Source organism: Brachycentrus maculatus, unplaced genomic scaffold (assembly GCF_059751285.1).
Source record: "Brachycentrus maculatus isolate JH-2025_06_01 unplaced genomic scaffold, ASM5975128v1 h1tg000326l, whole genome shotgun sequence".
NCBI lineage: Eukaryota > Metazoa > Arthropoda > Insecta > Trichoptera > Brachycentridae > Brachycentrus > Brachycentrus maculatus.
This window is the reverse complement of record NW_028281075.1, coordinates 3,035,001-3,051,722: the sequence shown is the minus strand read 5'-3', so window position 1 is coordinate 3,051,722 and position 16,722 is coordinate 3,035,001. Positions and strand designations below refer to the sequence as shown.

Here is a 16,722-nt window from a genome sequence, read left to right as displayed (position 1 = left end):
TCACTGCAGTTTTTTTACAAGTGCATATACATTGAAAAGGGTTTCCACGAAAGTTTGTTAATAATTACGACAGTTATGATATGAACGACCTTTCTTTCAAGTACAAGTTCAGAGCGACCCAATTTCTGCAGATAACTGATCTTTTACACTAATTAACATATTTGTTGGATGAGTGCAATATTTGGTGCATTACAGTGCATTATCAAGGTCAGCTATGCATTTATGTCAAGTGATAACGAAAATGCAATTATTATAACAGAATTGTCCCGTGCCTGTAAGATAAATATTGAAATTTTTAGTTGACTTATCATATTCATTAAAAGTGGGACAAACTATTTGGTAAGATTCAACTTGTAATGTGTCAATGAAATTTGACATCTAAGGTTAAAAATAAAAATGACAATTGATTTTATTTTTAATGTATTTGATGTAGGTTATGATTTTTCTGTTCTTAAGATTATTGTTAAAATTGTCGAAGAAAGAAATTTTATATTCAAATATTTTCTTTGCTTATGTGCATTTCATTGTATTGATTAAGATTTTGGTGATGGCTTCGGGTATTATTGTATCGATGAAGAAGACTGTGGAAGTCTGGGCATTTACAGGGCTTATGACCGTCTAAGGCCCAAGTCTTGTGATCAATGTGATCACTTTACACTAGTGTAACATTCAGTAATTTTCATTGATCGATATATCTAGAAGTTTCAAGAATTTGAGTAGTGTGGTTATCAATCATGGGTAGAATTGGTGAATGTTACACATGTGTAAAGTGATCACTTAACCAAGCCTGAGAAGGTCGTAAGCCCTGTAAATGCCTAGACTTCCATATTCTTCTTCATCTATGTTGTGATGTTGAGAAATAATATTAAAAAAATACTCCTCATTCGAGATAATCCAGATATTTTGGACACACTATTTGGACACACTCAAAATGCATATAGATTTATTTACAATTTGTTGTACATCTAACTCATTTTAGACAATAATTCTCTTTGATACTTTTTATTGTATTAACTTTAGACTTCAATATCCTCTTCATCTTTGTTGAGATGTCAAAAACAAGTGAAATAATGCAACGTGGTACACCCTGATCAGAGTTCGTAGTTTTGTTCATGGAAATCATTATCACGAGTACAACCTTAATCGAACGGCACTTCAGTGTCATTATGCAAATGGTTACCAATTTTATGAAGAATCACTTCCTAGGATTGAATGTACATATGTATACACGTACTTGTGTAATAATACGCTCGATTTCATTGTTCAATGGGTGCGCAAAAAATGCATTTTCCTTGCCCGCCCGCACGATGGGTGTTTGTGACTCAATGGCAGTACGTTTACAATCAAATTATCTTTTGCATTATTTTCTGACATCTCATCATAGATGAAGAAGAATATGGAAGTTTGGAAGTCTAAATGCATGGTTTACGACCTAATAGGCTTGTTTTAGTGATCACACATCTTTACACACGTGTAACATTCACCAGTTCTACCCATGATTGACAGCCACACTACTCAAATTCTTGAAACGTCGAGATATATTGATAAAACTCATAACACAGTGTGCGCGAGTTCACAATAGCCATCTATGATGCGATTACGAAAGCTTTTATTAAGCAGAGACTCTTTCCATTTGTTTATGTGGTCCGAATCCTGGATTACATTCACATACTTGAGAAACGCCTGAAAACATGATTGAAAATGAAACCAAAATAACACAGAGGGCTATCTATATATTTAGAACGATGAACAAAATGTCAGGATAAAGGTCAAAGTTAAATTAGGGAAGAGAAATAAAGAAAGGCTGCCCATTCGGTAATTTTATAAATTGTGACTTACTACAAAATGAATTACTTGTTTAGCAATTTGTATATATTTATTATCTGCGTGTACATTGAGGTAGGTACTCATAATACTTCTTTCTCCTGACTCTAATTTTTTTTGCTCCTTTTAACATTTTAACTTTTTTTACAACATTTTGAGTGTGTTTAAATACTTGTTAACAAATCTAGATTATCTCCAATTAGGAGTCATTTTTTACATTATTTTTGACATTTCAACAAAGACGAAAAAGTATTTTTCATCTATTATCATAATTATTTTGTAGTCATTATTATTAGTGCACAAAATAGTAAAACAATAAGAGAGCTGAAAAATCTCTTTAAATAGATTTGTAGACGACATGAGTTTAATGGTCAACAATGAGAATGAAGTACTTCAAAGGTCACTTAATAACGAATAATTACGTTTTTCTTTTTTAAGAAATAAACCGATAAACTTCTACTTTTAGAGGCTTATCTGCTGGTAGGATTGCAAGGATAGGAAATGTAATATTTGATGAAATAGAAGAATATCGATCAATTGAAGAGTGTGCGTTTTTTCATTTTTTATTTATTGGAAATCCAACAGAATATTTACAAAAATAACATAATATAATAAAATAAAAAAAATTCCATTTACACGTTTTCACTTAAGTAATCATAAAATGATGTCATATGTATAAAAGTATAACTATATAATAAACTTACACTTAATGTTTTTATCAAATAATAGAAAATTCCTTTATCAAATATTTCCCTTAAACGTATTAAAAGAAACATTATTGATTTCTATTTCATTAAGCATTACATTGCACATATCGCAGGCTCAATTTAAAATGAATTTTGGTAGGACTTGGTGTGCATTTTAGGGATTTCAAATAAACATAACAAACAAAAGTGTAATATTATTAAATTGCATTTATGAGTAATGAATAAATAAATAATTCAAACAGTTTCTTATCTTGAGGTTTAATAATCAGTATATGTGTTTTTGATACCTATATTATGCACTTGCATTAAGTCAATACATAAGTTCAATTTGAACAGTGACGGAATACTAATGTGAATGGTGTATAAATTAGCGGTGTTGTACTATTGCGTACATAATATTACTAGTATGATGTGACTGTATTCAGTTGCGATCTTCAAAATATCGCGGAAGGTCGTCCGTTGAACTCAAAGTAAGGAAACGAGCTGACTAAAGCTTTTTTTAGACGAGAATTTCATTATTTACCTTGCTTATCATGTACAAGGTTTTTAGATCATTACTTGGATTTTTGTTTCTTCTAACATTAAAAAAAGTTTTATTTTAATCTGTGTTGGGAACAGTAGGGATAATCTAGTGTGGGCCAATCAGGAACTTTTCAGCATTTGCTCATTGCTGGGAGACAACCATATTGCACTCCTCAGGAGAAGCCGGACTGTTGACTGTCGTCAGCAGATCCGTTCTACTAGAAAAGGGTTGAACATTTTGTGTCTTAGCTTGGTTTATGGTACCAATATCCTTTACTATTTTTATCATTTATGATACCACCTCTTGTGACAGTTCCTTATGAACTTTCACGGATCAGATATCGGATAGGTCCTCACCCAGACACTTTCAACGCGCCTCCAGCTGTTGTCTTTAAAAATCTTCTTAGACGTTTATTCTCGAAACTTAGTTTACTATTTCGGGACCAGTGTGTAGAACCAAAATAGTAAACAAAGTTTCTGAAATTTGCTGATTATTAACCTAGAGAAGAGAGAGAAAGCCCTTATCCGCACCCCAATGGTGCATAGGGTACTGCGTCATATAAACGCAGTGTTATCTTGATCGTTTACACATGAAGGAAAGGTGATCAGCCCTCCGCTTCAGGTACCAGACCAGGGTAATATTGAATAAATATTACAGTGAAAAAACACTTTTATTAATTTGCCCCTCCCTGGGAATCGAACCCGGGACCTCTAGAACGGTAGCCGAGCGTGCTGACCATTACACTACGGAGGCGGACAAACCATTAAACCAAAACCGGAGATTATTAACCTACAGTAACATGATCTATTCCAGCCAAAATATTGCAGTAGGAAATAATAATAAATGAATATTAAATTTGGATAATTTATTTTTTTGTAAAATACTACCTCAAGGGCGCTTAAAAAAGGGCGGAAATAGAACCGTTCTCACTTTTCATAAAGACTCTCTGTGGATAGGTACCACTTGCTTTATCCAAAATGTCATTGTCAAATGTTACAGTATTATTTTATTCAATCAAAAGATCTCTGAAGGATTTCCGAATAAACCAATAAACCAATAATTAAAACAATTTCTGAAGCCATTTCTCTGAATTGCAAATTCAAAACATGTAGTTACCTTGATACACTAATCGACTGAACTTCATTATTCAAGATCTCTCAACATCAGTCAGTTTTCTTGGTATTACGATTTGTTCTTGAAAACAGTTCCTGGTTTTCAGATACTGAATACTTGAGTTCAGTAACTCTGTACTTCAAGATTCTTGTAACTTCAATAGCACTGGGTTACTAGTATTTGGTATCTCTGGGTCACTAATAACTGGTTACTTTGGGTCACTGATAACTGGCAACTCTGAGTCAGTAATAACAGGTTACTCTAGGTTACTAACAACTTCTCAGCGAGGTAGTTCACTCCACTCTCCTTTATGCCGCGCCCATATGGGCCGACTGTATAATGAGAGTGGAGAGAACACGGCTCTTGATGGCTGGAGTGCAGCGTCGGATGGCACTGAGGGTATCCATGGGATACCGAACAGTGTCTGAAGATGCTGCACTCGTCGTGGCGGGAATGATCCCTTGGATCCAATGGCCGCCGAAAGGCAGGCCACGTATGCGGGCATGGAGAAGGCGACCGCGCGGGTCGCCACGATGACCCGCTGGCAGGAGCGGTGGGACTCGGCGGCGAAGGGAAGGTGGACGCGGAGGCTGATAGGCGACCTCAGTGCGTGGGTGGAGAGGAAGCACGGATGCCTCAGCTACCACCTGACCCAGCTGCTGACGGGGCACGGCTGTTTTGGAGCCTATCTGAATAAGATAGGCAAGGAGGAATCAGCCGCGTGCCACCACTGCGACTCTGGCGAAGACTCGGTGGAGCACACATTATTTAAGTGCCCCTCCTGGGACCTGCTCAGGAGGGAGCTGGAAGAGTCTCTCGGTGGGGCCCGAGTCTCACTGATAGAGATGGTCCCCTCCATGCTCCAAAATGCGCCCTCCTGGTCCAGCTGTGAGAAGTTCGCGAGGGCGATTATGCTCGCGAAAGAGGTGGCCGAGCGGGAAAGGCGCCTCCACCCTCGCCGCGCCGATGCGGGCACAGGCGGACTCCCGCAGCCCGGTGACACAGGCGAGGCGCACTAGGTGGTCCTCCGTTGCATAGGTGTGGTTAGGTCGGCGGTCGGTAGTAGACAGCTTTAGGGACGTCTGTCACTGACCGGGCCGGGCAGACCGTAGTGCCCAAGTCGAAAGAGGCGAGGAAGAACCTCACAGACCGGCAACCCAGCGAAGTATATTCTTCATTGAGATCCGCTGGGTTACGCCACTGCGAGTGGGGGGGGGTTTTTAGCCAGTAGAAATCTGGCACTACCTGGCAGTACGGGCTGCCAGGTGTCTATGAAGATTTTCTCCCCCTTTGCAAAAAAAAAAGGTTGCTAACAACTGGTTACTCCAGGTTACTAGTAACTGGTTACTCTGGGTCACTAGCGACTCGCAGCTCTAGGTTACTAGTTATAGATACATAGCTCTGAGTCAGTAGTAACTTCTTTTTCAGGTGCCCTAGCACTAAATTTTATCGATACAGATCTAACTTGATCATTAATTTTACTAACGTAAGATAAACAACGGTCTTGTACTTCAGGTACAATTATTAAATATTTATTAAAATGATTTATAAAAAAGGCTTTTCTTACGAATCAAACCCGATATAGAAGAACATGGAAGTCTGGGCATTTACGGGGATTACGACCGTCATAAGCGGGTTTAAGCTAAATAAAAAAACCTTTTTTTTTGTCTCACCAATAGATGTCAATAGTTAAAATTCTATAAGTTATTCTTGTACAATATTTCAAAATTCAAAATTATATATATATATATATATATATATATATATATATATATATATATATATATATATATATATATATATATATATATATATATATATATATATATATAGAACTCCCAAGAATTTGAGTAATGAGGTTGTCAATTATGGGTAGAATTGGTGAATGTTACAAGTGTGTAAAGTGACCACTCATACCAGACTTCCACGTTCTTCTTCATCTATGTTGAGAATATCAAAAAAATATACTTTTTGTTTTTATAAATAACACAATATACGCTTGGTGTAATCAGTTTTTAGATTTGGCCGTTCTGAAAAGGTCTATAAATACCCCAGGGTAAGGAATAAGTCTGCAATAACCTCGTACCTATAAAAGGGAGGATTATGATTTTTAAATCTCTTTATTCTGGAATAAGGGTCGCAGCGAACTTTCGAGAATTCTCATAAAAAGGTTTAAAGAATAATAAAACAGCATTAAATTCAAATACTCCACATGGTTGATATAGTATTCATATTTTTCTTCATCTTTATCGATATGTCAAAAAATAATAAAAAAACTTACTAACTAACTAACCATCACGCCGCTTCCCCGCAAGGGTAGGCAGAGAGAATCGAACGCCACACCACTCTGTCTTTGCAAACGTTCTTTGCCTCTTCTACACTCATGCATCTCCTCATACATACCCGACGATTATTACGACTCCTGACCCAGCCGCTTTCAAGTATTTGACATACCTGATTGTGCCAAGTTTTCTTCGGTCGTTCTTTGCTTCTTTTTCCAACTACATTCGCCTCATAAACTCGTTTAACCGTTCTTTCTTCACTCATACGTTCCACATGTCCAAACCATCTCAACACACCTTTCTTAATTTTATCGATAATGCTTATCTCAGCCTTACATTCTTTCCTTATTTCATCATTCGAACATCTATCAAACATCGTTTTGCCAAACTTTCGTCTGAGAGATCGCATTTCGACTGCATTCAGTCTACTTTCATCCTTCTTTTGCCATCTCTATGCTTCGCTTCCATACATAAGGGTTTGGAACCAGAACTCCATTGCGTACTGCCAGTTTAGCTTCCGCTGATAGATTTTATTTGCTAAAACTGATTTTAGTGCACCATTCACTCTGTTCCCAGCATTCACTCTCCTTTCTATGTCTTTATCAATCTTTAAAAATAATATGAAAAAATAAATGTCTAAATATACTAAATATAATACAATGTGGTTGACCCCTTCTATGTTGGTGGTGCCAATAGTGCCAAAATGTGATAACATTTCACCAGATCGATGACCCATCACAGACGCAGACGGCAGCAACCTCAGCCGAGTATTGACTCATGAATGCGATTACCATATTACCAATGTCGCTTGCCAGTTCAAGCCACGAGCCATGTGCGAAACCAATCCTATGGGGGAGTGTAATATGTAGTTTTGTGTGCACATCTGACCGTATCTCTCACGGCCAGCCATCGAACCTGGACTTTTTATTACTATCTCGCATTGCGGAAATGATAATCATCGTTTAGAAATATTGCTCTTGTGCAGCATAGGTGATAATACAAATATCATTAGTAATTTTTCCCGGGGTCATGTGCCGTGTTGATGAACCTCCTTCAAACTTATTTGCATTACCGACGCGAGACACAAAGCCAGAAAAATAATAACGGTTCGTTTGGAGAAAGCGATATACTTATATATTATAATAAATATTGAAGTGATCAGAAGGACGAAAGCAGACTGCATGTAGTCAAAGTGCGATCCCTCAGACGAATGTGCGGCAAACGATGTACGATAGATATTCGAATGGTGAAATAAGGAAATAATGCAAAGGCTGAGATAAGCACTATTGATAAAATAAAGAAAGGTGTGTTAAGATGGTTTGGACATGTGGAACGTATGAGTGGGGAAAGAACGGTAAAACGAATTTATGAGGCGAATGTAGTTGGAAAAAGAGGCACAGGAAGACCGAGGAAAACTTGCAGTCTTGACTTCATGAAGAATCAAATATTTTTATATTTGTAAAAAATATACATACATGGAAAAATTATTTATTTAAACCGGTTTCCATTGATCACTAAGTAAATAAATAACGAATTCGTGTTCGATAGAGATATAAAATTTATAATTAATGTTTTACTTAGTAAATACCACTATTTAGCATCAAATTCATCGAAACACGTGTCACAGTAAATTTTAAAAATAGTGGTATTTACTGAGTAAAACGTTCATTTAAAATAGTTAGATTTTACCACAAAGTGACTGCCGAATCAATTAATGAAAATTTAAATTTAAATTTAAGAGGTTAGTAGTAACGAAAGACATTGTGTTATTCTATTCGGCCACATCATTTGATTACATACTCGTTGAAAGATATTTTATCAATCGTAAAATGTGTTCGCGGTACGAAAAATCTCATTGAGCACAGATTGTCCCAATTATAACCGAATGTGATAAATACACATAATGAATAAAATAAAAGATTTTGTTTTAATTGTTCATTTATTTTTAATTCATATTTTATATTTACAAATGCAATATCTGGTTACCACTAAGTACAATTCAACAAATAATATTCAATAAAAATAAAACAAAGATAAAATAAATACTCTTCACGATAACTTTCAATGGAAAAGTGTGAAATAGCTGTGGATTGAATCTGTTACATTTCAAATTTAAATAAAATAAAAATCTAAGTAGGAACCTACACATTTGACGTTCGGGTAAGAAAGAATTAAGTAAGGCTTTGTTTATTTTCCATGTTTAATTTAATTTAATTTTTAATTAAAAAAATTTATGTTTAAAAACTTGTTACGAATCTTGTGTTTGCAATAAATTTGCAAATTATATCAATTGACCAAAATCTACGTATTTTATTAAAATATATAAATATTTATAATTCTACTACATAATTCAATGGAATTGATATCTTATTCTATGTTTTGTTTGGATATTAATATATTAAACGTTCTTTATCAGACAAAAATATTTTTTTTTTTAAGTTACTAAAATAATTTTAATTTTATTTTTTAAATTGTGTTTTACTTCGATTATAATCAGCGATTTTAATGAATTACCAGAGAGAAAACGTACTGAAAATCACGAACGTGAATTTTTAACATTTTGTAGAGCCTATTATGCATATAATTTATTTACAGTTATTTCTTTTAGTATGGACAGTAAGCAAATCATAGGAGAGAGTATTCCCGCCACTTTTCTTCACAGTAACCTGAACAACGTATCTCTTCCCGGGCTTCAAACCGGATATCCTCTGCATCATCAATTGTTTCCTGAAACGAAATTCAATAAAATTGGTTTAGAGCTCGACTAAACAAGAAAAAGTGATTAGTTAGTTCGCTCTTTCATTCATAGATGGTAATATTGTTTGGGATTTTTTAAATTCACCAGTCAACAAGCATATTTTAAGCTTTAAGCCTTCTTTTTAAAATGACTAAAGAATCTTAAAACCAATTGTTGATCCAACATTAACGGTTTTATTTATACATTTGGTGTTTATTTGCAGTATTCCATTTAAATTTTTATATTAAGGGTTAAAATCAAACACTAATTTATTAGTCTCCTAAATTTTAATTTATTGTAAAAAAAACACATAAAAAATTAAACTGTGTTAATTGTTTTAGCCTTGTATTTTAATTGGCATTTCCAAACAAATGTCGTTCGTTTAAAAATGCGAAAAAACAAGGCGAAACAATTGTCACCAATTTTATTTTCTTGTGTTTTTTTTACATTACGTTGAGTTATATTTCATTACACACGGCTAGTTTCGAAAGCTACATTTGCTTTCATCGACAGTTGAATAGTATAACTAATGATATTTTTTTGATTCAGGTATGTATAGAGGTTGGTAGGATAATAAAAGAGGGGGAGTTAAGGAACGGGACTTTTTGAATAAGGAAACATGGATAATAATGGTGACATATTTTGAAAAAGCATATTGTTAATTACGTTTGATCATGTGTAATGAAATAAAACTCAGTAAGTCGACCAATACGTGTATTCCTTTTTTTCTAATTATTATACTCAATTAATGATGTAATGTTTTTTTTCTTTTGTATTATTTTTATACGTTTTTGATTTCAAGTAAAAGCTATAAAAGGCATTTAATTTATTTTTAAGATTTTTTATATATTTTTTAAATATCTGTTTGAAATATTTAGATCGCAAAAATTATAAGTTCTGTTAAAATTATTTGGTGTTACATTTTGTAATAAAAAAATCATAATACAAATGTTTAATTTATAAAAATCATTAATATGTCATTCCACAAAGTTGATGCCGAATCAAAAATTTATACGTCTTATAGTCCGTAAAATACGGTTTTTGTCTGATATACGGTATTTGTATAAAAAACGTACCTGTCGCTGGGAGTGATCCAGTCTCTGCAGTGGATGAGGTGATAATCGGCGCTCTTCCTCAACCGGGTCTCCAGAGCGCATTGGTCCGGCGCTCGGGTCTCTGCTTCTCTCCTGCGGGACTCTCTGGCCACCACGCAGTACCTGGGGACATAAGAAGCAATAATAACATATCCCGAGTTACGTCAGTAATGCGCTCCGCAGACCCTTACGTAACTAGAAATTTCCTAAAGTCGAAATTGTACTTTGACTTTACTCACCGTGTTTCCAATTCCTACCTTCTTGTGTTTTTTTTTTCTTTATTTAAAGGGCTACTTTTATCCTGGATAATCAATAACTCAAAGGTAACCGCATAGACAATTGAAATGTAATTAGTAGATATAAGCTTTACCCAGATTTTCATTAGTAATTTTCGTGATCGTGTTACGTTTCTTGGAGTTTTACCGTAAAATAGTGTACAAGTCTATTCTTCAAACCCTTATTCGCACCCGATGGTGCATAGGGCACTGGATCGTATTGAAGCAGTGTTATCTCCTGCGCTTCAGGGACGTAATATTAAATAAATAATCGAGTGTAAAATTACTAACATTCATTTTTATATTTCCCCTAGAAATCGAACCCGGGATCTACAGCATGGTAATAAACATGTATGGCAAGTGAAAAGTAATGAAAGGAACCTTATTGCAGTCGGGTCAGGCGATGGAAGCCAACCAACTGTGACAGAATCACAAGTCCTGAGGGAATCGAATTCTCTGACTTCAGTTTGGGTCGGTAGTTCTGGAAGAGGCAGTTTTTTCTTTGTAGTAGCCAGCACCTTAAAATGTACAATGGTTATTTAGTAATGGTTTTTATTAAGTTTGGCTATGGGGTATTGACCTTTCGTCCAAAAACATGGCCGGGAATTGACATTTAACTGGTCCCACTTTCTTTGTTGAATTCATCTAAAATTTGCTTACTTTATTTTACGTGAAGTTTATTTGCGATCGTACTACAATCCGTATCGGAAAAGGTTAAAAATTATATTTGCCTGGATATATAAATCTCCTATATTTTAAACATAAGGAAACAAATTGATTGATAATCTCAAAAGAGAATATGGATGTGTGGGTATTTGCAAAAAATAATAGAAAGGAACAGTATAAAAGTGAAGGTGCTATACACACATTCATTTTGAACTAATAGAAAAGACACTTATGATTTTTAATAACTTATTTTTAATTTTATGATATTTAATTTTATGGTAATAAATAAATAAAGGAGAAAGCGAGATAATTAGATACTTCCGCTTTCGTTTGATCTGATTGCCAGCCTCTCACTTATCGGATGGCCAGCGTTAGTCGGCGCTTGGCGGCGCGCTGGAGAGGACGCGGAATTTGTGACTCTGAGTTGCGAGTCGTGTATTACGATTTCCACACAAATATGAACTGAGGTATTTTTGTGATTTTTGGATAATTTTTGTTACCTGTACGGCGTCCGTCCTCCGCAGCTCCTCGCGGTTAGCCGCCAGCACCGTGATGAGGTAGCGCTGGCCGCGCCGCACGTTGGGCACCTTGAGGCGCGCGTACGAGTGCACGCGGCTCCGAAGCTCGGCGCGCCCGCCGGCCGACACGAGCACGTCCACGGCGCCGCCGCACGGCATCACCGACACCACTAGAGTGCCCGAAGCCTGCTTGCCGGCCTGCAATCATCGCAATATGTCTACTAGTAACTAAATCTGCGAGATCTAGTGTGAAAATATAAGAGCCGGTACTAAAACATGTGTAGTAGTAGGGAAATTTTCGAGGTAGTATGAAAATAATACATATCTCACATAATCATACTGTATAAATCTCAGACCGTAAAAATTTCATTTTAATGACCCGATGATGGAATGATTATTCCGAAACCGGTAGTCAAGCATAAGTGTTTATTTAAGAGGTATTACACAAAGTGAACGATGAATGATAAGAAGAGATATTACCATGCCACAAAGATAACAATGTTTTTAATGTACAAAATAGAGTTTATTTTTATTGCACCAATCCGAAAGTCTTCCCAGATTTTTTTCTAGTATCAACAGTCATTTATGTGACAAATTGTGTTGAAAATCTACTGTTATTGATAGTGATGGTTACCGTAAGTGATGATTTTTATTAATGTATTCTTTATTATAATTGTACAGATTTTTGTTAATATTGTTCAAAACATTAGCTGTAATTAAAACTAAAAAATTAAATGTTTTAATATGAATTTGTGTGAACAAGAACATTTCGCTCACTCCTTTCAACAACGTCACATATGAAAAATCGAAAATTTTCAGTTGTCCATGTTTTCGAAATGCCCAGAAGATGTACTATATCAAAGCAAAAGCGGCATGTTTTTTAATTTATATTTACCCGCTACAGGGCAGAAAGTATTGTTTTTGCATTTTGAAGAAAAAGTATTGTTTGATTATTTTTTTAAATAAACTAAATATTTGTCAAATGCAGGAAAAAACATTCAGGTTTTACCTAAAAAGATCTGTTGCTCTGTAAAAACTTCAATAAGTGTCTTAAAAATTATTTTTAATATACTTCATTATATGTTCAAACTTTAAAAACGATATCCTGAAAAATCAAGTTTTTTGATTTATGACGATGTTGAAAGGAGTGAGTGATGGGATGTATACCTTGAATCTGAAGACCGCTTTTCCGTCAAGTTTCTTCAGGTTGACACTTTCAGGCTTTCCATCCTTAAGCTTTGATTGCTTCACCCTTTGATCATACTGAAGCACAGCAGAGCCGTAAGGGAACGTTAAATTCGTATGCTTGTTGACTGCGAACAGGTTGAAGTAATACACCTAGGAATCACAGGAAAAATCCAAATAAACACATTTGTTAATCGGGAAAAATTGTTGAATTTTGTTGTTGCGGTTTAAAAAAAAAGGAATGTACAATAACATTAAGGTTGCCGTAGAACGGGGCTACTTGAACTTTGGTGTGTTACTTGAGCCCAGTACAAAAAAAAAATGAAATCTGTATTTGGTCTACATACACCTGTCATAGAAACAATGAATTGATACGTTCAATATTGTAGATCAAATACAGATCTATTTTTTTGTACTGGGCACAAGTAACACATTAAAGTTCAAGTAGCCCCGTTCTACGGTACTTCTAAAAATTTGTCATGTATCCTTGATCGTTTTAATAAATTATTGACAAAACATCTACAATCACAGGAATGCATATTTCCAGCGTGGAAAAAAAAAGTGCACAACATACAATAAACCCCCTACAACGTTGAGATAAGTCTTGCGTTATCGGAGATAACGTTATGAGTGGTATATGTTTAAAAATTGTATGAAAATTTAATAACTTATGACTTATTTTAGTGATTTTCGCTGGTTTAAAAGTTAAAATACAATTTATACCCCCTATAATGTTCCCTCCGGTAACGCGGTACCTCCATCAACGTTATAAGGGGGTTTACTGCAATGCACAAAAAACTGGGCGTTTTTAAAAATTAATTTCAAGCACAAGAATATATATATATATATATATATATATATATATATATATATATATATATATATATATATATATATATATATATATATATATATATATATATATATATATATATATATATATATATATATATATATATATATATATAAATATATATATATATATATATATATATATATATAAATATATATAAATATATATATATATATATATATATATATATATATATATATATATATATATATATATATATATATATATATATATATATATATATATATATATATATATATATATATATATATATATATATATATATATATATATATATATATATATATATATATGTAATTAATATGATGTAATCCTGATTATTAAATACACTAGGAAAGGTGATCAGATTTCCTCTCTGTCCAGGGTCATATTAAATAAATATTAGACTGAAAAATCACTATGATTTATTTTGACCCCTTTGAGAATCGAGCCCGGGATCTCCAGCATGGAAGCCTAGTGTGCTAACCATCGCACTATGGAGACAATGTATGTGTTAAAAAAAGTAACATGTAAAAAGATATGCGTTCCCACATTTTATTTTTAAAGAAGAAAAGTCTGATCTTTATCGGAAAATAGCCGACTTCATGACAACGCCAACGTAAAGATTCCTCATGACATGCCGACTCTGTTGATTGATCACGCTCAGTCATATTGGAATGGTGTTGGCGCATAGTTGTATGATGTCGTCAACAAAAACTAACCTTTCCATGTTCCAGGTTCTCCACAGTGTGGTGTGTCCTGGGTCCCACGCACGATATCAAGATGTCTCCGGTACTTCCTGATTCCCCACCGCTACCTGGACATGGAACGTTCCAAAAAAAAAACACAAATAAAAACTACAGGGAAGAAGAGAGATGTGTTTTGCATGCAAATTGGGTAATTCAAACTATTTTATTTTGACATCTCAACGTATGTAGATGAAGAATAAAGAATATGGAACTCTGGGCATTGACAAGTTTACAACCATCATAGGCTGGTTTAAGTGATCAATTTACATACATGTCAAATTTTGTCCGCCTCCGTAGTGTAATGGTCAGCACGCTCGGCTACCATTCTGGAGGTCAAGGGTTCGATTCCCAAGGGGGGTAAAAATAAATATAAGTGATTTTTTCACTGTAATATTTATTCAATATTACCATGGACTGGTACCTGAATCTGAGGGCTGATCACCTTTCCTTCATGTGTAAACGATCAAGATAACACTGCGTTAATATGACACAGTGCCCTATGCACCACTGGGGTGCGGATAAGGGTTTTATTTATTATTATTATATTACACAAAAATAAATAAAAAATCAAATGGATAAAACCAATAAAAAAAACCTATGTAAAAAGAACTCCACCAAGAAGACACATGTGTGTGGCTTGGTGGGTCTCTGCAAAAAATATTTCAAATATGTTTATAATTGTTCTTTTAAATAATTTATGTTAATAAAAATAAACAAAATTTACAAAAATCAAAAGAAGAACACTTACCCATCCTGCTGACGTTTCCCCCGTGGGCGCCCCTGGAGCGAGGGGCCCGCAGCCTCCCGCTGGGCGGAGCGGGGCCCCTGTCCCCGCGAGCCCCGCACAAGGATGTGTAGTTGTGGCGGGTGCTCACCACCAGGCAGTACTCAGTCACGTGGGGATCTATGGGACTGTTCATAGAAACAGGATAAATATTATTTTTTCATTAAGGGCATACTCGCAATCGCAGAATTTACTCAGCGTTCGGCTACGTTAGGAGCCGCACGTCATTTCACGTCCGATTTTTGTTAGAATATATTGAATTTTTGTTTTGTTTTTTAGAATATACATTGAAAAATATTTTTACTATTTTTTAACTCTTTACCTTTCAATAACTCTTTTCTTATCAAAACCATATATTTATTTCGAAGAAAAAATTGAAAAAATGAAACAAATAACTTCAAATGTTATTTTACTTATTGTTTCGGCATTCATTTTGTTGTAAGACATGATGAAATTGTAAAAGAAAAACACTTTTTTTACCGCTTGATTTTATTTTATTATGACGACTATTTTCGGAAGCTATGCTTCCATCTTTAGGTCTAAACATAAACATTTATATTAACATAAACATAACTCAAGTGGTAAAAAAAACAAGTGTTTTCATTTACCATTACTTCAAATATTACATGGGTTTAAAAAAAGTTATGTTGCTACATTTGTACGTTAAATAACCGTACATACATATGTAGGGCCTTAATTGATTTGGCAGTCACTTTGTGGTAATATCCATAATATTTAAAGTTTATTTGATAAATCACACTATTTCTAAAAATCTATTGTGACACGTGTTTTAATGTCTATGTACCCACTGAAGTCCTAAAAAACATGTAAAATAATTTGAATCCCTTCTAGATTGACAATATTTTGGCAGAATACAAGGAGTACATAATGAAAAATTTGTTAAACTTTATCAAAATCTTTTAATTTTGAACTACCTTTAAAAATTCGTTATATCATTGAGGTGAATTATTATATCCACTCAGTATTGGATCAGAAAATAAAAAAAATGTCATCGTTCCCATAAGGTGAGCTGTAGTTAAGTGAATAATCAAAAGGAAGGGGAATATTCATATTAAAAAAAAAATCAGTCCTTTTGGATTTGCCATAACATTCAGGCACGTACAATTTGTTATGGAGCGAATTATCCCAAAAAGAGGCAAAAATGTATGAATTTTTATGACCATTTTGAATAAAATATTTGACGGACGTGTTATTTCAACATTTAGCGACAATTGACCACCCATATTGCCCGATTTGACTCCGTCAGACTTTTTCGTGATGGTATCTGAAAAGCAAGGTGTATATCAATCGTCCATACTCTCTTGCGATATTTGAGATAGTCAACATTCCAACATATCGCAAAGATCACTGCGTCACGTCATAGAAATTGCCCAATACGAAATTTACGTGAA

At 34.4% G+C, this 16,722-nt stretch overlaps 1 protein-coding gene across 1 annotated transcript in view; it reads right to left on the bottom strand.

Moving 5' to 3' along the window:
* Positions 1-8,906: 8,906 nt before the first annotated feature.
* Positions 8,907-16,722, bottom strand: part of LOC148304294 (protein NDNF-like) — a 46,920-nt gene continuing 39,104 nt past the window's right edge. Inside the window, exons 6-12 of the mRNA XM_088268631.1 lie at positions 15,275-15,438; positions 14,500-14,594; positions 12,907-13,077; positions 11,722-11,937; positions 10,937-11,073; positions 10,263-10,403; positions 8,907-9,176 (exon numbers count right to left, since the gene is read on the bottom strand). Of these exons, the coding sequence (XP_088124757.1) occupies positions 9,035-9,176; positions 10,263-10,403; positions 10,937-11,073; positions 11,722-11,937; positions 12,907-13,077; positions 14,500-14,594; positions 15,275-15,438 (1,066 nt within the window). The 3' untranslated portion in view covers positions 8,907-9,034. The remainder of the gene's footprint in view (positions 9,177-10,262; positions 10,404-10,936; positions 11,074-11,721; positions 11,938-12,906; positions 13,078-14,499; positions 14,595-15,274; positions 15,439-16,722) is intronic.